The sequence below is a fragment of the Oratosquilla oratoria genome, chromosome 9 (assembly GCF_046742065.1).
Source record: "Oratosquilla oratoria isolate Oo_2021 chromosome 9, ASM4674206v1, whole genome shotgun sequence".
NCBI classification, from domain to species: domain Eukaryota; kingdom Metazoa; phylum Arthropoda; class Malacostraca; order Stomatopoda; family Squillidae; genus Oratosquilla; species Oratosquilla oratoria.
The window spans coordinates 56,348,173-56,370,167 of NC_134785.1; the positions used below are offsets into that span (position 1 = coordinate 56,348,173).

At 39.0% G+C, this 21,995-nt stretch overlaps 1 protein-coding gene across 5 annotated transcripts in view; it reads left to right on the forward strand.

The window, feature by feature from the left end:
* The window catches only part of crb (cell polarity complex component crumbs), a 283,212-nt gene that overhangs the window by 227,378 nt on the left and 33,839 nt on the right, over nucleotides 1-21,995 (forward strand). For all 5 annotated transcript variants that reach the window (XM_076190525.1, XM_076190523.1, XM_076190524.1 and 2 more), the window contains 9 exons: nucleotides 893-1,014; nucleotides 1,777-1,915; nucleotides 10,433-10,612; nucleotides 12,461-12,594; nucleotides 14,042-14,290; nucleotides 16,458-16,657; nucleotides 17,699-17,921; nucleotides 19,058-19,246; nucleotides 21,329-21,404. In XM_076190525.1, coding sequence (XP_076046640.1) covers nucleotides 893-1,014; nucleotides 1,777-1,915; nucleotides 10,433-10,612; nucleotides 12,461-12,594; nucleotides 14,042-14,290; nucleotides 16,458-16,657; nucleotides 17,699-17,921; nucleotides 19,058-19,246; nucleotides 21,329-21,404 — 1,512 coding nt within the window. The remainder of the gene's footprint in view (nucleotides 1-892; nucleotides 1,015-1,776; nucleotides 1,916-10,432; nucleotides 10,613-12,460; nucleotides 12,595-14,041; nucleotides 14,291-16,457; nucleotides 16,658-17,698; nucleotides 17,922-19,057; nucleotides 19,247-21,328; nucleotides 21,405-21,995) is intronic.

A 21,995-nucleotide genomic window follows, 5' to 3' on the forward strand; every position in this document is an offset into this window, starting at 1 on the left:
ATTTAGTAAAATTATATACATAGTATATGACCTAAAATTTTTGTGGAGAATATGACATGCCTACTGACAATGGACAATCAAGATTGTGTAGAGATCATTACTTTTTGCTCAAACCCCCCCCCCCCCTCTCTCTCTCTCTCTCTCTCTCTCTCTCTCTCTCTCTCTCTCTCTCTCTCTCTCTCTCTCTCTCTCTCTCTCTCTATCTCTCTCTCTCTCTCTCTCTCTCTCTCTCTCTCTCTCTCTCTCTCTCTCTCTCTCTCTCTCTCTCTCTCTCTCTCTCTCTCTCTCTCTCTCTCTCTCTCTCTCTCTCTCTCTCTCTCTCTCTCTATCTCTATCTCTCTCTCTCTCTATCTCTCTCTCTCTCTCTCTCTCTCTCTCTCATTCATCCCTATCTTCTGTTTTCTCCCATCCAGACATTCCCCCCCTTCCCAGTTCCCCTTTTGCAGAGATGCCATACATACAATAATTATAATATAATATACGATTATATAACCCTCTTTACAATGCACAATAGTATTCCTCATTGTCGTACATTTTGTGTGATACTTTTTTGTATTTCATACGATTTGTACGATAATTTTCAATGTTTATTAAATAGTTGTACAAGTGATATTGTATTCAGAATCTGGCAACCCTGCCCTTTTACCCTAAAATATTGTCTACATAAAACTTGTGCAGTCAATACACCATATAGGGATTCATTTGAAAGGTTGAATGTTAAAATGTGGTGTTGATAGTCCAAACCCCATATATTCTTGTGTTTGTTTCATCAGATGAAGAAGATCAACTAACATTAGTCAGAATTGAATCTGTAAAGAGCATGACCATGTTGAGGGGGTTAATACTACCACTTCAAATCGATACTTTAGTTGTGATATCCTTCCATCTTCAGGGGGTGCCACTCAGAACTTAAAGATCCTGTCAAAAGGTACCTACTTCTTCACGGGTTGTATGGAAGATGCCGCAGTCAACGAATATAAACTTGTCCCATCTTTGGTCACAGACGATATGTGGGTAAGTGATTCTTGAAGGTGCTAAGATGAGAGGGAGGGTGGAGGGGTGTGGAGCGTGTTCAGGGATGGAATGGGTGGGAATGATTTTATGCCTTCTCCTTTTTGGCTACCTCCCTTGTAAGGGGGAAAAAGCCTTGGTATATGTATGTATGTATATATAACGTAGAAACCACTGTTGGAGTAGAAAAGACTGGAAACGGGGAATCTATATATTTCGATTGCAAACTGCAATCCTCTTCAGTAGATACAAATAAGAGAGAGGGCGTACTGTTTAAGTAGCACCCTTCACAAAAGAAAGGGGAACATGGGAAGATATCTCTACCCTCTTCTCACTCCGTATGTGAGGTCAGGAGGCAAATGAGCTTTCACTAGGTTGGAGATGAAGAGTCCGGACATTATGTCCGGGGACCATTGCAATCGAAATATATAGATTCCCCGTTTCCAGTCTTTTCTACTCCAACAGTGGTTTCTACGTTATTGACAAATGTGTGATTACATTTTTCACCTGTAGTATGTATATATATATATATATATATATATATATATATATATATATATATATATATATATATATATATATATATAATAATAATAATAAAAAAGTTTTCAAGAGAGTCCTACTGCCTGACAGAAGAGGTATGAGAGGTTCCATAGGTTCCCTCCAACTACATAATTCATTCAGAGGAAGGCATGATATAGAGAAGTTCACAGCAAGGATGTGGGCTTGATGTGTGACTAACTTGATTTAATTTGCCTTTTTCAGGTCAACATGATGGAGGGGTGTTCACGTGAAGAACAGTGCAAACCAAGCCCTTGCTTGAATGGGGGCGAGTGCTTTGACCTTTGGAACGACTACGAGTGCGCTTGTGTCCGACCTTACTTAGGCCGCACTTGCAGACTGAGTAAGTGCCGTTATTCGTAAACTGGACTTCTTAATTCTTAGGGAAAGCAGGTGTATGCAGACTTTTAGGAAATGTACATATGCATGCACAAACACAAGTGCATGCACAAGAACACACACACACTCACTCTCTCTCTTTATCTCTCTCTCTCTCTCTCTCTCTCTATTTCTATCTCTCACACTGAGACACTCTTACACTCTCACAAACACACTTTCTCTCACATACACTCACATGCTCTCTCTCTCTCTCTCTCTCTCTCTCTCTCTCTCTCTCTCTCTCTCTCTCTCTCTCTCTCTCTCTCTCTCTCTCTCTCTCTCTCTCTCTCACTCTATTTCTATCTCTCTCACACTGAGACATTTTTACACTCACACACTGAGACATTCTTACACTCTCACACACACACACTCTCTCTCTCACATAACAAGTTAGATGAGAAAGTAGTGTGTGCAAAAACAATACATGAATTTAGAAATAGTTTAGATAAAATGAGATATGAATACGGGACACCACGAGCATAGCTCCCCTTCCCGTAAAATACAACTAGGTAAATACATACACTCAAATGCTCTCTCTCTCTCTCTCTCTCTCTCTCTCTCTCTCTCTCTCTCTCTCTCTCTCTCTCTCTCTCTCTCTCTCTCTCTCTCTCTCTCTCTCTCTCTCTCTCTCTCTCTCTCTCTCTCCCTCTTGCTCACACTATCTTTCTCTTTCTCACTCTCTCTCACTCTCTCACACATACACACACACACTATCTCACATTCTCTCTCTCACACTTTCTCTCACACTCTCTCACACTTTCTCACACTATCACACTCTCTCTCTCTCTCATTCTCTCATACTCTCTTACACTCTTTCACTTTTCTTTTTTAACTACTTTTGTCCTATAAGGAAAGGTAATCACGTAACAATTGACTTTCAGCTGGAGGATGAGGCAATAGAGCCAAGGAATGAATTGCACAGGCAAAGGAGACTCAATTGTAGGAAAACGGATTACTTAGAGTTGAAAAATTCTTAGAAGAAGCAAACTAGGAGGAATTCATAAGTACATACCAATGGCTTTTTCCCCCATTCAAGGGAGGTAGCCAAAGTCAAAAGCATAAATCCACTCCCACCCATCTCATCCCCACATACTCCACTCCCATTCACCACCCCTCCCTCTCTCTTTTCTTGGCTCTTCCTAGATGATGGGTCATCCCTGCATCTCACCCACTGCCCTGGGTCAGAAGCAATGCATCAAGACACAGCAAATACTCTAAAGGTGCAGACTGGAGGGATTATGAATTTATGGATACAGAGAAGAAATGGATTACAGTAAACCCATGTAAGATTAATTGGGGAACATACATACAAAATGTTATAAAGAAAGTCTAAGGTATAAACCCACCTAATTTCAGGTACAATTTTCCAAAAAATGGCATTGTGCATTACACAAAAGTGTGCGACATATCCGATATCCAAGATATTCGATTCCAACTTAGCCAGGATTAAATGTATCTTTAATATATTTACAACCCAGGAGTAGAAAAATACACCACGAAAATGACCAAGAAAGAAGTACATAAAAAAGACTGAACAGAAGCTGTGCACTGGTAAAAAATGAGAGACAAAGCATGAGAGAGGTGACAGAAATGAAAGACAAAAAAGACAAAAGTTAATTACTAAAACACCAGCGACGAATATAGAAGAATAAAAAGAGAAGAAGAAAAGAACTTAGAGAAGGATGTAATTGACAAGTACAAAGACCATCCTAAACTATTTACAGATTTGTAAATTAAGTCAAAGCATAAAGTAGAACTATCCAAATTGAAAGTTGAAAGAATTATATAAGAGGACACAAGAACACAATCAGAAATAATTGTGCTGACAACACTGTATGGGGTGGAGACTTTGAATTTCAGAGAAGAAGAGAGAAGTTTAAATATGTATGAGATGAAATGTTTGAAAATTATGGTAGGTGTTACAAGGTTGGATAGAGTGATAAACGAGGAGGTGAGGAGGAGAGTGGGGATGGAAAAGGAAATGGCAGATAGGACTGATCAAAGAGTAATGGGATGGTTTGTACACATGGGAAGAATGAGTGAAGAAAGGTTAATAAGAAGTGTGGAATGTAGAGGTGGATGGTGTGAACTTGAGGGAATGACCAAGGATGAGATGGATGGATGGAGTGAAAGGGGCTTTGAGCAAGAGGAGAGTGTCTTATGAGCAAGGGAGGAGGCAAGAGATAGGGATGAGTGAAAAATGGCTGTGCATAGATGATACTTTGATGAAAGGAAGGAATGGGAAGGATTGTGTGTGGATGATATTTTGATTCAGTCCAAAGGGATTTCTCCCCTTCTTCTCTATTTTCTGCATGAGGGGATGGATATGGGTGGTCGCTGATTTGATGAACCAGCCTTGCTGTGAATGTGCTGTGTCTTGATGCGTTGCTTCTGACCCAGGGCAGTGGGGAGAAGACAGAGATGACCTGTGATCCACAAGGAACTAAGATGAGAGGGAAACAAAGATGGTGGATCGGAGTGAAGTGGGTGTATGCCTTTTGACATGCCTACATCCTGTATAAGTGGGGCCGTTGGTATATACACAGATATGTCAGAAATCAGACACATGACTTCAGATTCAGATTATTACTCTGGATAATTTGTTTTGCTAATTTTGGTCAGTATTGTTTGCTTTTGCTGGTTGTTGGAAACATGCTGCGGAAGTGTAGCCCAGAGTTGTTCATATAAAGTGTTTGAAGGCTGTAATTAGTTTCTTTATTTTGATGGAACATGTGCTTGCAATGTATTTTAGAAGGTTTATTTTTATGTTAATCCTCATTGTCAGATCTTTGATGTATTGGCTGAAGGTCATGTGAGTATCAAAAGTGAGGTGCAAAATTTTAGGTTTTATTTCTATTGGAAGAGCTTGGCTGTTTAATCTTACTTTAAGATGTTGTCAAAACAAAATTCATAAAGTGTGTTGTTATTGTGGTTAAGAGTCTTATGCCTCAGCCAACATTGCATGATTTTGACATAATATCTTTGTTTTCTATGTTTAATGACTTGATTCAGCAGCTTTTATGCATGACTTATCATAATGCAGTCCTTCATGCAGTGCCTGCAACTTAATTGTAGATATTTGCATGGCTTCATTTCTGACTCCCACTGAGCAATTTGACTGATTGATCAAATTGTTTTATTTATGCGATGCTGCTCGTTTGTTTAAGTAACTAACCAAATTTTTTTCTTTTTTTCATGATGGAATGATTGTCTCCTTTGTTAACTAGGCGGTATGATATGAACTGATGTCTTGTCATGCATGCTCCTCTTTTTATGTCTCTTTACTCTTCGAAGGCTAATTGCTTGAATAGTCATATAGTTTAAGCATGGCTGAGCATATCTTCTATATTGCAGACATACACCACTTTTGCATGTTTCTAGATTCTGATGCACAAATATGAATTTTTACAATCTAGTGTGAACTTTTGCACACACACACATGTATACACCATATGGTGATCTCACTTGTGTGGATGTGATTTACACTTATGAGTATGTTCTCGTATATGCTCACCACTTTTGCACATGTGTTAGGTTTATGTCCACAAACATGCCACTTTACAATCCAGTGTGAACTTTAGTACACGTGTAATCTCACCGCATAGTGGTTTCACCTTGTTGCACGAGTGAACATTCTCACGTAACTGTGTACAAATTGTGCTTCTGCACATTCACATTTACATGCATGAGACAGAACCTAACAAGCGTTGCTCCTTTCCTGTATGCTACAATTAGTCAAATACAAGTACTCAGGTTTCTTGCTTACAAATGCAATCACTCTTAACCCCTTCCATACGGTGCCACACACGTAGGCGTCATGGGGAGCGAGTGTATTCGCGAGGCTGCCATATCGGCGTCTTGATTATATTTATTGTAGTCGCCCCTCCATAATGACATTCTTTCTAATTCTTTTGTAATCGCATTTTCTATGTTTATCAAAATCCACGGGTGAAGAGAGAACGATCGATATAAGCGGTGACTATATTTTATGATGCGAGTATTACTACGACACGTCGTACGGCTGGCATTGGCTGCTGCCACCGAGATCTAAGTCCATGACGCCTACGTGTGCGGCACCGTATGGAAGGGGTTAATGTGTACAATTATTCATACATATCTGTCGTACATGTAAGTGTGAACATGTATATATTACAGGCTCCATTTTCCATGTATCCATGTGAAGTTAAGTCCAGGAATGAGTAATGTAGGTTATCACAACATATATATTTTTTTATGTTAAAGCTAGCAGATTTTCATTTGCTCAAAACCCTTTTGTTCACATTGATACCTTTCATCAAATTTGTCTTGGCTATTGGACAGACTTCACCTAATATGAGGTCTTGATAAATTGAGGCCCTGTTTTTTCCAAGGTTACCCAGCAGCTTAATAGAATGGTGCTAGGCAGAACAAAACTGGTAAATGGTTCCAGAAAAAAATATATATAGCAAGTTGAGGGGTTAAGTTGAATCCAATGAAACCGTGCATGCACAACAGAGCTCAACAGCTGGAATTGCTTTGCATATAGAATTTCAGTACAGTGAGACCTCTTATTAATGGACGTTAATTAGCTGTCTAAAAAGAAAAAAAAAGAAGGAAAAAAAAAAAAAAAGCAGTGTAGCTTAATTATTTTTATATACACATACCGGCATCCTTAAGTTCCCATCATCTGCATCTACACTCTACACTCATTTTATCAATCTTTCCTTGTTTATTCTTTCCATATGCCCAAACTACCTTAGCAGACTTTGATCTATCATATCTGACAGCTCTTATCCTGCTTCTTTTTGTATTTCTCATTTTTTAATAAATTTTCACAAAAGTTGGCGCAGATAATTTTTACACTAACATTTACAGAATTTTTTTTTTTATCAGTCAAGCTTAATGATTCTGATGTATGTGTACTAACATCCTTCAGTTCCTTTGATCTGCATCTACATTCTACATTCATTTTGTCTGTCTTTCCATGTTAATTCTTTCCATGTGCCCAAACCACCTTGGCATACTTTGAAACACCATATCTGACAGCTCACCTTCCACTCCCCATTCTCTGCCTCACCCCCTTATTTCATCTCATTCACATTCAGACTTCCTTTCTGCCTCCCATAAACTCCGAGTCTTTGCACCATACAGTGCCATGGGTACAATCACTACTTTAAACTACTCCTTGCACTTGTCCCCAAATACCCGTTTCTTGCAATACTTTTTTTCACTAAAATATTTGCTTCCTGTCCTTATTCTGTAATTCACTTCTGTACTTTTGTTTACTGTCTTGTACAGCCCCAAATACTTGAAATTCTCTGTTTCCTTCTGCCATTCACCCTTCATACACATCTAGCTTACCACCCACATCACTCCGTGTATATTTGTACATGTAATCACTTCACTTTTGCCCACATTTTCTTCTGTTCTTGTAGGTAATTGATGTTATCATAATCATTCTTATTCATCATTACAGCTATGATATCAACTTACAAGTATATCAGTAGTCTCTGAGAGTAGTGTCCCTTGCTTTAGTGATTTAATCTTCATATTTTATTTGTGCTAATGCCAGACCATTGCACTCAGTGTAAGTGATGTCATTATACTCTATTTTCATAATAATTGCTTTAGTGATTTAATCTTCATATTTTATTTGTGCTAATGCCAGACCATTGCACTCAGTGTAAGTGATGTCATTATGCTCTATTTTCATAATCATTTACAGATATGTAGTATAATTTCTTACTATTTTCTCTGATCCAATATGCACAACTCAGACATGACAGTCTTTATAACCTCCATTCTGTCTAAAATGTCTTCTCAACATGTTTAATGTCTATTCATTATATGTACTAGCCTGTCACAAGTCTCAACACAACTTTTGAACACACTTTTTTTTCATAGCCTTTTTTTTACGTAGCCTTTTTTTTACATAGATTTATTCTATTTTTTATTTATTATTATTATTATTATTTTTTTTTTTACATAGCCTAGTATGACTCTTGACATTTACTTATATGTTTTCATATTTCTTTTTTGTTTCATACTTCTTTATTTTCTTTTCCTTCCCACTCTCCACACTGAGTAGGAGGTGCAACGTGGGAGGCAACACTCTGTAGGTCTACTTGTATTCTCTTCTCTTTCTCTAGATATTTTCAGCGTTTATACTAGCCCACTTTCATTGCAAAATAGGGAGCTAGGAAAGTGGTATTAGAAATGCATTGATTCACAGGTTACATTGGTAATAAGGACATTGAATATTATTGCAGTCTTTCTAGTTGGTTGGCTAGCAAGTTAGCTAGTTGGTGCATGATTTTGGATGCTTTTGATAAAGTAGTTTTTGCCATTTTATGCAATTGCTTTCACTCCCATAAGTTTTGTTTCTATGTGTGCATCTGCTTCTGTTGTTGCTGAGTTTTATATTTGCAATGATATTTTAGATTTTGAAAATTGTTAGGTAGGATGTTAAAAAAATTGTGAATTCAATAATATAAACCATACAAATTGCCAGAGATTGTGTATGTTAAATTTAGTCAGTTATATGTATTAAAGGAATTCCATTGTATAGCACATTGGTATGTACATATCGTAATTTGTTAATACATAAATACTTTGAAACCCTAAATTTGATTATATATGTATTAATTGCAAAATGGGTTGTAGGTGATCCAGTAAGTTAATTTGAAAAGTACTTTTGGGTAGTTCATGTATATATGTAAATATTACTTTTTGTGTGGTGATATATCTTTTTTTCAGTCTGTAAAATATTTTTAATCCATGTCAGTCATTGTCAACAATATAGAAGACCTTCCATTCCCATCTCTAATCCTTTCATCTGTATCCATTCTATTCCACCTCCTGTATCCTCATTTTTATTTCCATACTTTTATTTCCATATTTAAAATAACTTTTTATAGAATGTAGTGAAAGAAAGGGGAAAGTTGGAATAGAAAAACAATGTATGGGTTTTAAAGAAGTATTAAAGTGTGTAAAAATGGTGTGTAGGTCGAGAATGGGATGAGTAGTGAATGATGGAATAGAGAAGTGAATGTGGTAATGTCAAAGAAGGAGGCATGTATATGAGGAATGGTTGCAAAGTGAAGTATTCTCAAAGAATACTCAGAATCTTTCTTTAGGCTTTAACCAAAAAAAATCAGCATAGTCTGAAAACAAAATCATATAAGAAAACATACCCTTTTAATCAAGTTAACAAGTACAATTAGTTTTGTAAAGCCCAGATCACCACACAAAGAATCCATGGAAGTATAAAGTAAAGAAGGTGGAAACAAACTGCAGTGTTAGGGAGGAGGCCAAGAAAAGAGCTGATGTGAGGAGGGGCAAATGTTTGTCTGAGAATTCTGAAAGGAATAACATGTTTCAGAAGGTAGTGAAAAGAATGTGAAAAAAAACGAGTTGGGTAGGGGAAAGGTTAGAGGGAATAGAAGAAAAGACTGAGAGGAAGGTGAAATATTTCAAGTTGTTAAATGGAGAGGAGGCTTTGAATGTGGCAGTGAGAGATGCTAAGAGAATGACTGATGGATGAAGAGACTTATAAGGCAGTTATTAAAAATGATGTTCAAGTAGTGTCGAAAGATTAGATGGATGTCATGTGGAATGTCTGACACAGGGTAGAGTAGTAATGGTGAGATGGCTGGTGAGACTGTTCAATGTGTGTCTTAGGGAGGGAAGTGTCTCAACGAATTGGAAAAATATACAGTCCCACTATATGATGGGAAGTGAAACATGATTGAATGTACTAATTTCTTAGGGATCAGTTTGTTGAATGTGGCTGGTGAAGTGTATGGGTATGTGTTATTTTAGAGGATGAGCAAGGGAATAGAGGAAGTGATTGGGGATGAGTGATGAGAAATAAAAGAGATGTTACAAGGATGGATAGAGTGAGAAATATGAAGGTGAAGCAGAAAATGAGGGATGAAAAGAGAACTGTCAAATAGGATACAATAGAATGTCAAGGTGGTTTGGGTTTATGGAAAGAATGAATGAGGAAAGACTAGTATATAGAATGTGGAAAACGAATGTGGATGGAGTGAACTTGAGAGGAAATCAAGAATGAGGTGGATGGATGGGATGAAAGGAATTTATAATTCATATGGGATTTCTGTCGAGCATGGAAACAAGAATATAAAAGATATTGAACAGAAGATTATTCATGGATGAAAGGATGATGTGACTTCCGTTGTCTCATTATCCGTCCTCTTCCTCACATCCTCTCATTCTTATTCTCCCTCTTCTCCCCCCCTCCCCATTTCTCCTTCTGTTTACCACGCCTATTCTCCTGCCATTATTTTTCTCTTCTCGTTTACTCACTCTATCACTCTCTTCCCTCTTCTCCAGCATCTCACTCCCTTCCTTCCTCCCTCCGCCTTATGGTTCTACCCCGTTCCTTGACCAGTAACCCTTACCCTCGACCCTGTCCACTCCCGTCCATCTCTCGTCACACCAATCTCGGATATACTAACGCCCATCTCCCTCCATGCTACAGGCTTTACACCGGCCACCTTTGGCAACGAGAATGCACCTGACAGCCTGGTGACCGTCATTATCCCAGAGATTGATCGGACCACTTTCCGAACCCACATTGACATCTCTATGATAGTTCGTACACGTGAAAGGAATGGACTCATCTTCTACCTCGGCACACCCATTGATTTTCCACCCACAGGTAAGACATGATGTAATGACTGTATCTGGTTCTCTGGTATAGGAGGGATAGAATTACAATATTTTGTTTGTGTATTATACAGTACAGTGAGACCTCTCACTGACAGATGTTAATTAGCTGTGTTTTCGGTGTTTTGGAGTGGTTTTTGGGTGGCACAGTGATTGCACGCACTAAACAACAGCACCAAAAACACCGAAAACACAGCAAAAACACCGCAAACACAGCTAATTAACATCCATTAATGAGAGGTCTCACGGTATAGGAAGCCCGCTGGCTGAGTGGGTTAGGGCATCATTACTTGCGGCGAAGGTCAAGGTGAGGGCGGTTCGAATCCTGCCACCGGAGAAGTTGAACCAAGGGCATGGTTCATTAAATTCCATGCTACAAAGCCCTCTATGAGGGGCACTGTCCTAGCCTTCCGATAAGGAGGGGTGGGGGAGTGTGTGACATTAAACCATATAAATGAATAAATAGAAATAGATAAAATTATACAGTATGGAGCAGAGACGTGGAATTTAAAGGAGGCAGAAAGGAAGAGACTAAATATATTTGAGATCACACATTTAAAAGGTATGGTGGAATTAATAATAAAGATTGTTGCCTTGAGTTTTACGAAGTGAAATAACCACAGCACCACAACAGCTGGCAACAACTTCAGCCCTTCCACAGAACATTATGTGAAAATGATAGGTACAGAGTTGTTGCTACTGTGTCTTTGCTGCATTGGTTGTGACCCGAGGTAGTAGGCAGGAGACAGGGATGACCCGTCATCCATGAGGAGCTAAGATGAGAGGGGTGAAAGGGTTGTAGATGGGAGTGGAATGGGCGAGAGTGGATGCATGACTTTTGACTTGGCTACTTTCCTTATAAGGGGGAAAAAAGCCCTTGGTATACAAGTAGACAAAGTTCTTTGCAAGAGTCCTCAACTCTACTCATCCATCTCATTACATCAATTAAACAGCCACCTGAACACAAAAATCTACATTGGCAGCATACTTCAAAAATATTTGCAACAATTTACCACCTCTTGCACCACACAGTACATCCACCCAAAAAACACAGTCACAGACCACAAAATAATCATTCTAAGACCAACCACATCTACATTGGCAGCATACTTCAAAAATATTTGCAACAATTTATTACTTCTTGCACCACACAGTACATCCGCCCAAAAAACAATCGCATGCAGATCACGAAATAATCTTTCTAAGACCAACCACCAAACATAATACTCCATCAAACCCTACCAAGCTTTAGTTCCACTGAAAAATTCCTCTGAAGAGAAACAAAACCCACATTAATATGACTGCATTCAGGTCCTTTTCAAGCATTAAGAAAATATAAGCACAGAGTAGGCCTGGCCACAGAAACAAACTGACCCCAGATGCAACCATCACACAGACGACACTGAACACCTCATCTTACACTGCCCTATCCTTGCTATACCCAGACAACAACACAACATTTCTTTCTTGAGTGACATTGGCCCATTACTTGGGTCTTGTACAATGGATTGACGGATCTTTAACCCCTTCCATACGGTGCCGCCTACGTAGGCGGCATGAGGAGCAAGTGGATACGCGAGGCTGCCATATCGGCGTCTTGATTATATTTATTGTAGTTGCCCCTGCATAATGACATACTCTCTAAACTGTCTTCATCACATTTTCTATGGTTATCAAAATTCATGGGTGAAAGAGAGAACAATCGATATAAGTGGTGACTATTTTTTATGATGCGAGTATTATGACGAAACATCGTACGTCTGGCAGCTAATGCTGCCCGCGAGATTTTGGCCTGTAGTGAAGTGGTTAACCACATTCTCTCCTTGACCAACCCCCACAGATGTGCTAGAGACATACCTAAAGGCCCAGTTGGAAGAAGGTAAGCTGGTGATTAGTGTCCAACTGACAGGCACTGAAGAAAACTTCACTATAGCAGACACCATCCTCTATGACGGAGAGCCTCACCTCCTCAGTGTAAGTAGTTATGATTCATAGGACTTTGGCTACTGTCCTTGTAAAGGGGAAAAAAGAGGTGCCAGACATCATTACCTTAATGAAATATTCTTCTAAACTGTTGAAATCTTACCTACTTTTTAGATTTTCTCTTTGCTCCACATATTTAGGTACTGATCCTTTGGGGGATTGCACCATATTCAGCTCCACATTTCGAGACACATACAGACACTAAAGAGCCTTTTTTCCATTTTAAGAGGGTGGCTGAATCAAAGCATATACTCATCCTACATTTATCCCACACCTATTGAAAACCCATTCATTGACCCTCCCATCTTGAGACAGACAACTCCACAAAATCTTAGTTGAGTGACTTGTGGGCAGACCTGATTGCTTTGGAGTTATGGGTCTACAGCAAGAAAACTCTGAGACACTAGGTTGATTGATCCTTATATTCATTGCTCAGTGAACTCTCCCAATTGTTCCCATAACTTTCGAGACTCTACTAGTTTTGCTACACAGTACCTACACATTGCCCATTTGCAAAATGGCAAATTTTGTGAATCTTGTTTTGGCTAATGTCATATAGTTATACTTACTTGAAAGTCAGATTCTAGACTTATGTAGTGGGTGAGGGGGAGTGCCATGTAATGAAGAGGAAGAGGAAAATTAGCTTTAGTGTTGGGCTTAATGTGGTGTTGTGTCTTGCTGTATTGCTTGGGACCCTGCAATGGTACTGTATCTTACTGTATTGCATCTGACCAATTCTTACAAATTTAGATTTAAGAAGGAACTAGGGAAAAATTGGTTTACTAATAGGGTGGTCAACGAATGGAATAGACTTAGTAACCACGTAGTAAGTGCTGAAACTATCAGTTGTTTTAAGAAACGATTAGACAACTTTATGAACGGGGATGACAGGTGATGATGGATACGGAGCTGCCTAGTGTAGGCCTTATGGTCTCTTGCAGTCTCCTTCATTCTTTTGTTCTTGTGATCCAGGCAGTGTGGTGGGGACGGGAATGATCCTTTATCTACAACAGTGGTTCTTGACCTTTTCCAGTGCCTGCGCCACTTTATATCTCAGAAAAAATTTCTTGTACCCCAATCCAATACAAATACAATGCAAATATATGAAAAGGATGAGTGATGCAAACCTTCTTTGCTTTCTCATTGTAAATATGGGAGTACCTGAGGAACCCCAGGTTAAGAACCACTGGTCTACAAGGACAAAAAATGGGAAGGAAAATGAATGGGATGTGGGATGGGTATAGAGTGGTTGTATGCTTTGACATGGCTAACTCATTATAAGAGGGAAGGGCCTTTTGGTGTGTGTATAAATGTAAAATACCTCTGTCAATTTTGCTCTGGAATTCCAAATGACTGTTGATTTTTTGTAGTCCCTCCCAGATTAAAGGAATTCAGTATTCCTTTAAAACCAGTTAAGACTTTACTCTCTTCCGTGCAGGTACAAAAAGTGGAATCGGCTCTTCAAGTTTCTATTGACAATAAGATCCATTTTAGTGAAGTCATCGAGCAGCAAGGTGTTCTTCATGCTCACGTCCTCTACCTTGGTGGCCTTCCGCAAAACAGCTCTTTCAGGTACCGAAGGGAACTGGATGACATCTGGTCGAGGGTCAAGCGCCAACTCGGGGTATCAAATGTGACGGCCAATGTTATTCGTCCCAACTTTAAGGGAATCCTCCAAGATGTGCGGGTAAGTTCGGGTGATCAAATTAGTGGAGTGGATGAGTATCAAGAAAAGGCGTTAGTCCTTTAACCAATTTTATGTGGGAATTTGTATAACAAAGCTCTGAATGGATTTGTGCATGTATTTACCTAGTTGTATTATACAGGAAGGGGAGCTATGCTCATAGTGACCTGTCTTCGTATCTCACAACATCTAGTTTATTCTTAAATTCTTGTATGGTTTTTGCACACACTATTGTTTCATCCAATTTGTTCCAGACATCCACCATTCTGTGTGGAAAACTTTTTTATTTTTTCCAGATCTCTTCTATAACTATCATTTTTGAGTTTTTAATGTCCCTTTTTTTATTTATTTATTTATTTTCTCTCCCATTTTAATAAGTCTTCTCTGTCAAGGACTTCCATCCCTTTCATAATTCTGTAAATGGCCAAAAGATCTCCTCTTTCTCTTCTTTGGTCCAGGGTTGGTAGTTCCAGTTTGGACAATCTTTGCTCGTATGTTAAGTTTGAAAGTGTTGGGACCATCTTTGTCATTGCTCTTTGGATCCTTTCTATTTTCCTTATATTATTTTTTTGTACTGGGTGTCCATAGTGTCGCAATGTACTCCAATCCTGGTCTTCAATGTGATTAGCAATTTTCTTTACCATTACTTCATCCAAGTAATTAAAACGCACCTTTATTGATCTTAGTAAATTGTAGGTTTCTCTGACTATTTTGTTTATATGCTTGTCTGGGGACATGTCTTTTGTGATAATTACTCCTAGGTCCTTTTCAGAACTAACTTTCTTTACTTCCACAAGAAATTGATCCACATTCCCTCTACCTTTCTCAAACTTGTTCCTCACCAATTACTCCTGTCCATCTCCTAATTCTCTCAATTAATAACCTCTCAAATGTCTTTCCAACTACCCTCAATAAACTGATCTTTCTAAACCTACTACATTCATATTTATCCTATTTTACTTTGTAAAGTGGAACTATAAAAGAACTCCAGTCCTCAGAAACACTCCCCTCCCTTAGGCACAAATTAAACAACCTCACTAGCTAACCAGTTGTCATCATTCCTCCCTTTTTCAGACACTCCACTAAGCAACAATTTCATCTAGGTGTCTTACAAGCTTTCATCACTTTTAATGATCTTTGTACCTCATCTTTTTCTATAGCTTTGTCATTTTCCTAGTTCCTACTACCACAATCAGTCTCTCCCTATCCTCTTCCAGATTAAAAAAAAGTTCTGGAATACTCTGCCCATCTTCCATTTACCACCCTCGCTTCCATGAACATCTGTCATGTGCATCCTTTATCTTTTCCTTGGTACCTGACCCGCCCCCTTCACTCTCTTCACTTCCTTCCGAAACATAATTTTATTCCTCTAAAAATTCTCTGTCAAACTTGTACCCCATTTTATATCTACCCTACTCTTTGCCTCCCTCACCAAGAAGAATGGAAGGGAACAGAAAGGTACTGATTGGTGAGATATAGAGTTGTTGTTGTCGTTTCCTATACTGTCTGTCCGAGCAGTCCCTTCTCCCCAAGGAATGCCACAGCCAAAACTGGGTTTTCCCACAAATCCTCTATAGAGTGTATGTTGTGTTGTTTGCGTGCATGATTGTGTATAATGCAGTCTTCCATTATGTGTTGTATGGTATAGGGTGAAGTGTTACATCCTGGGCAGCTGTTCACAATGCGATCATCCAGCCTCTTCTGGTAGCTTAGAAGTGCTGGGTGGTGACTGCACCGCAGTTTGGCCAGGTGGACTCTGTCCTTTCGTAGGAGAGAGGATTCAGAAGGGTGGATATCAGGGGGTCTGGGATAAAGAGTTGATAGTAATGGTAGAAAACAGCAAGCATATGATGATTGGTTACAAAGTAAAACAAGAGAAACATGTAAAAGAAAATAGTAGAATCAAAATGCAAGGTGAAGGAGGCAGAGAGGAGAGAAGATATGAAAATGGGTAGGAGTTTGACAGAGAACTTTGAAAATAATAAAAAAATATATATATAAAAATGGGATTTAAGCCTTTTAATATGTATGTATATATGTACATATTTGTGTCATGCACATTTACACAACGTTTTGTTTATGTAGGGTAAGTAAACAGTATATATCCTTGATTTTTGACCCCCGCTATAAAGTATATAATTTTTTTAATCATTCATGGTTTTGTCTACAGCTAAGCAATGGAACAGAGACACGATTGGTGCAGACTTTTCCTCTAAATGCATTTGGGAATGAGACCTATGAACTCCCAGGTACAGTCCTCAACTCAACCGTCATGCACAATGTCCTAGAGGGTGAGGTCAGTGACGACACCTGCACTCCGGACCCATGCGAGAATGGAGCCACTTGCAACATCACATGGAATGACTTTGAGTGGGTATTACATCCTAACTTTATTAACTCTTTCTATTTTGGATGATACTTTTCCTTGCTGTGGATGTGCTGTGTCTTGGGACACTGCTTCTGACCCAGGGCAGTGGACAAGATGTAGGGATGACCTGTCATCCAGGAGGTGCAAAGATAAGAGGGAGGGAAGAGGGTGGAGGGGAGTGGAGTGTGATAGGGAATGGGTGGGAATGATTTTTATGCCGTTGTTTTTCGGCTACCTCACTTATAAGGGGGGAAAAAAGCCTTAGGTATATGTATGTATATATGTAAAATGGGTGAAGGGTAGGTACATGCTTTGGCTTAGTCAATCCCCTTATAGATAGGGAAAGGGCCTTTTGATAAATGTATGTATTTAAGCTCCTTTATCAAGTGCCTTACTGGTATGGACATCTTTCATTGATCATTGCAGCATGATGATATATTTTATGAATTTTACCCTGGATTAGGACATTGTTTTATACAGGTAGAGGTACATACTCTGGCTTGGAGGGTGGTGTTAATACATCAAGACCCTGTTGAGGCTAGAATTTGCCCCCACCCCCACCCCAGCATTATAAAACCACCTGTCTTTAGACAGAAAACAAACTCCAGAGAGGCACCATGCTGAAGGAGTTGAATGGACTCATTCTCATTATGTAAAGCAGGGTTCCGATAAAGGGAGGGGTGGGGGTGGTGGGCAGTGCAATGCCCCAGGGCAGCCCTTTTTTTTTGGGGGGGGGGGCACTTTTGGTGAAAAGAAGCTAAAGTAAATATTCCCCCTAATGTACTTTTAATGCACAATTTATTTATCATGAGTTGTGTGTATAAACGTTGTTTTGTGGATGAATGTTACATGTGAATCGTGCTGTAAGTGACCATCAGATGTGGAAGGTGGTGGTGTGGGGGGGGGGGCACTTTTCGCTTCGACTTGCCCCAGGGGCGGCACTTACCCATGTCGGGACCCTGATGTAAAGACTTACCTGCACTTGTATTTTTATACACATGGTTATCCATCACTCATGCTCGACACTTCTACTCCCCACACAGGTGCACTTGTCCCTTTGGTTTCAAAGGGAAGACATGTAGTGAACTGGAATACTGTGAAATGCACAGCTGCCCGGCTCAGTCCGAGTGCCAGAACTTGGACGATGGTTACGAGTGTGTAGCTAGTATCACCTTCAATGGCATCAACTCGTCCTTGACCTACATTCCCAATCTGACCCATCCTCCTGAGATCCTAAGCAACATCTCTATTGTCTACAGGAGCAAGGTAAGTCCCAGAAGAGTGGATCAATGGATGATATTCTTCACATGTACAGTGAGACCTCTCATTAATGGACATTAATTAGCTGTTTTTGGTGTGGTTTTTGGGTAGCATAGTGATTGCACGCACTAAACAACAGCACCAAAAACACCGAAAACACAGCTAATTAACGTCCGTTAATGAGAGGCCTCACTGTACTAAAGTTGTTGGGATGTAATAGAACTTCTTGTTGGATGATGGATTAGGAAAGTGAAATTTACAGGACCTCCAATTAATCCATCATTCAGTCAATCAGTCACTTTTTTTTTTTTTTTTTTTTTTTTTTTCCCATTCTTCTCACAGTATTCTTACCCTTTCACATCCTCCTTTCTCCCCTCATTTATCATATGCCATTTATCCTGCAATCAAATAGGATTACTATCTTTCATTTGTCTGTCAATTTGTTTGTTTGTATGTTCACGAACTCCTCCTAGGGTTTTGCAGATAAACCCCCATAACCATATATATTCTGATACTCTATCACTCCAGGTACTTGGATAACTATGTTTCATTTGAAAAAATATATTTTGGTTAGGGTTAAGGGTTAAAGTTAAGTTAGGGCTGATTCACGAATTCACAGCAACGCACAGGTAATTTGGCTAGTGTATACATATGTATGTATATAGGGGCATATTCTCTCTAATACACACACTGAGTTAAACACGACAGCATTTTGGCACTGATCAATCTTCTTACTGAGATTTTCAATTTTTTATTTTTTCTCAATGATGCATATATATATATATATATAGATATAGATATATATATATATATATATATATGTGTATATATATAGATATAGATATATATATATATATATATATATGTGTATATTTATTTTGTAGTTGTAGCTGAGTGACCCCTGTATTCTGTGAACAGACTTACTTAATCATGTTTTCTATGGTTTATTAACATTCAGGGTAAAAAAGAAATAGTAATAGAGTTCTAACTTTATATTTTATAATGTGAGTATTATGATGCATCATTGAATCGTTGTACATGAGGCAGCCGATGATACACACGAGAATTTAGCTTGTATTGAAGATGTTAATCATTAACATTTCTTCATCCCTTCTAATGTTTTCTCTTTCCCCTTGTCACAGATGGGTGGTGTGTTACTCTATGCCCAGAACATTGATGCCACTGTCACAATCAGTGCGCTTCCTGATGGTGTCTTCATACAGCTTACCAATGGAACTCTGGAACAGACGTCATCACACTTTGCCAGCAACCAAACCTTGGATGGGCTGTGGCACTTGCTCACAGTCACCTTTCACCCACTTGGCATGCAGGTAAGACTAAGCCAAGGAACTTGGTAGGATTTCTAGATATGGGATTGGTGGAGTGTTTTTTTGGAAAGTGCTACATTTTCATTTTTAATATTTGTGTCTTCTTTTGTACTTTTTACAATTGGTCAGTCAGTCTGTTGCCCCAGGTGTGTATTGCAGAAGGTCCATGGTCCCCAGAGATACAAAGAGCATTGAAATTGATGAAAGCTGGTGAGGCACCTGAATTGAATTGGTGTTACATAGAGTGTCTGGCAAAGGAGAAACTTATTGTGGATTGGCTAGTGAGGTTGTTTAATGTGTACCTAAGGGAGGGGAATTTGCTTAAGGACTGGAGGAGTGCTTGTGTAGTTCCACTTTACAGAAGAAAAGAGGACAAATGTGAATGTAGTAATTTTACTACACTTTGTTGAGTGTCCTATCCAAGATTTGACACCTTGGCATGATGGATAGGCTTGACTACAAAAGCTATATTGACAGAAAAAATCTCTGCAGGGTCACCCATATCGAACAGGTTTTGTAAGATTGATTGATTTGATTTGTAAGATTGATTGATTAATTGTTGAGTGTATTTGTTGTCATTCCCCATAGTGTCTGGCTGAGCAATCCTGTCTCCCTGAAGAATGGCATGGCAGGGGCAGTGTTTTTCCACAAATTCCTTATAGAATGTTTATTGTATTGTTGGCATGCATGATTGTGTGCAGTGCAGTCTTCCATAATGTGTTGTATAGTATGGGGAGTGTTACATCCTGGACAGTTTTCTGTGATGCCGTTTTCCAGCCCTTTCAGGTAACTTAGAAGGAATGAATGGAAATGTAACAACTTTTGACTGCCCTCAAAGGAAATGTTTGTTCACCATATAGATCCAGGATTCAGTAATAGCTATAATATCAAATCTCTCTATGCATGCTGTCACAAACTAGACCCTGTATTTGAGTTGTATCGAATATCGGCCGTGATCAGTACAGATCCCATAGTCTGGATTCTAGTACGTCTATTTGCCTTTTTGTAGCATCAGTTTAGTCTCACTGGGATGAGGAAAGGTGGAGTGAAACTAACTAATTTAATTTACATATTATACAAATGATAATCGACTTACAATGAAGTTGGGTGTGAACATAGTGTGAGCATAGGGATCTGAGAGTGGCCAATGCCCGCACATCTTAACTTGTACCACAACCGCACAACACCAGTGTCAGGCATAGGTGCTTATGTGTGCTAATATTGCCTATTCTATCACTACTTACCCAGCTCCACACAGTCTACTCACTTCTCTATTTTTGTTTGAGGAAGGATCACAATTTACCAATCTCTAGTTATCTAACACAGTAAGGAATACATTTAAAATTTTCTGAGGGCACTATTTCTTCATGTCATTATTTGCTGTGACCTCTGACCTCAAAGGGCAAAAGGCTTGAGTTTTGTAGTCCTCCGCTGTTGGCTTGCAAATCTCCTGCAACAAAATATTTCTGTAAGTTACGTATGTTATTATCACCTATCTTATTACTTAAATTTAAGATAACCTAATATTAATATCAATTTACTTAGAATGTGGGTGCTGTGGCCCTTGCTATGATGTGGCTTGGTGCCATTATCACATCCTTTGTGTCAGGTGGGGCAGGCACGTGTGTACCGACCTCCTTACGTGAAAAGTGGAGATGTAGGAGAGGGAGATTGTTTGGGGTAGTATCTCTTTGTGGACTTTTTGGATAGCTTATGTCAATGGTATCTCTCCTCGGGTGAAGGGTAGCTTTCTCTTCTTACTGTCCAAGGTCTCCAGCAATGCAGCCTTTTGCAAGTTAGACACAGCAGCACCTTAGTTTGGGTATAGGAGAGATTACTTGTACATTGTTTCAGGACCTGAAATGTGTTAGTGCTAGACTTCAGGAAAAACATAGGAGAAGGGGAGGAGGAAAAGTGAGTTGCTGAAGAAAGACTCGCAAGTCAACCAGAGAGCTTCTGTGGTTTGAAAATAGTTTATGTACTAGAAAGGGGCCCAGGACATGGAGCTGCTGCTATTATTATTATTATTATTATTTATTTTTTTTTTTTTTTCCTTCTTCTTCATGTCTATTTTCTTTTTTCCAGGTATTCCTTAATGGCACAGAACTCATTGGCACAGATCCAACTGTCATCATTGACTTCAAATATCTCATCATAACAGGTGAGTTTATCATACTCGGAACAGAAATATCTCACTCTTTTCAAGGACAGCAAAGGTTAAAATTTCTCCCTTTGCTCAGGAATTCATTTGAGTAGCTCACCTTTGGCTATCCAGTGTCAGGGTCAAAGAAGGGAATGTATTTCTGTGATTATCAACATGGCCATTTCATCCTTTCAGAAATGAGTGGTCATTTCAAAATATTGACGAAGGCGTTTGAATGTAATTTAATATGTACTTAATGTGGTTATGATTGATATACCAATGAACAGATGAAATTACTTTCATTTTACACTCCTATGAATATCAGTCTGAATGCAAAAAACACTGATCTTTTGTTAATATACATACATGTACATACATATACCAAAGGCTTTTTTCCCCCTTACAAGGGAGGTAGCCAAAAAAAAAATCATAAAAACCACTCCCACCCACTCAATGCACTACTTAAATTTCATAGGAACTATTGACAGGTCCTCCTTGTGATGGTCCTGCAAGATGATGGAAGGTAGAATTATTTTGCTGCATAATTTCAAAACCCATGAACCCCTTATCTCCATCTAGAGGTGTCAGCCCTTAAGGACTGGCTACTCA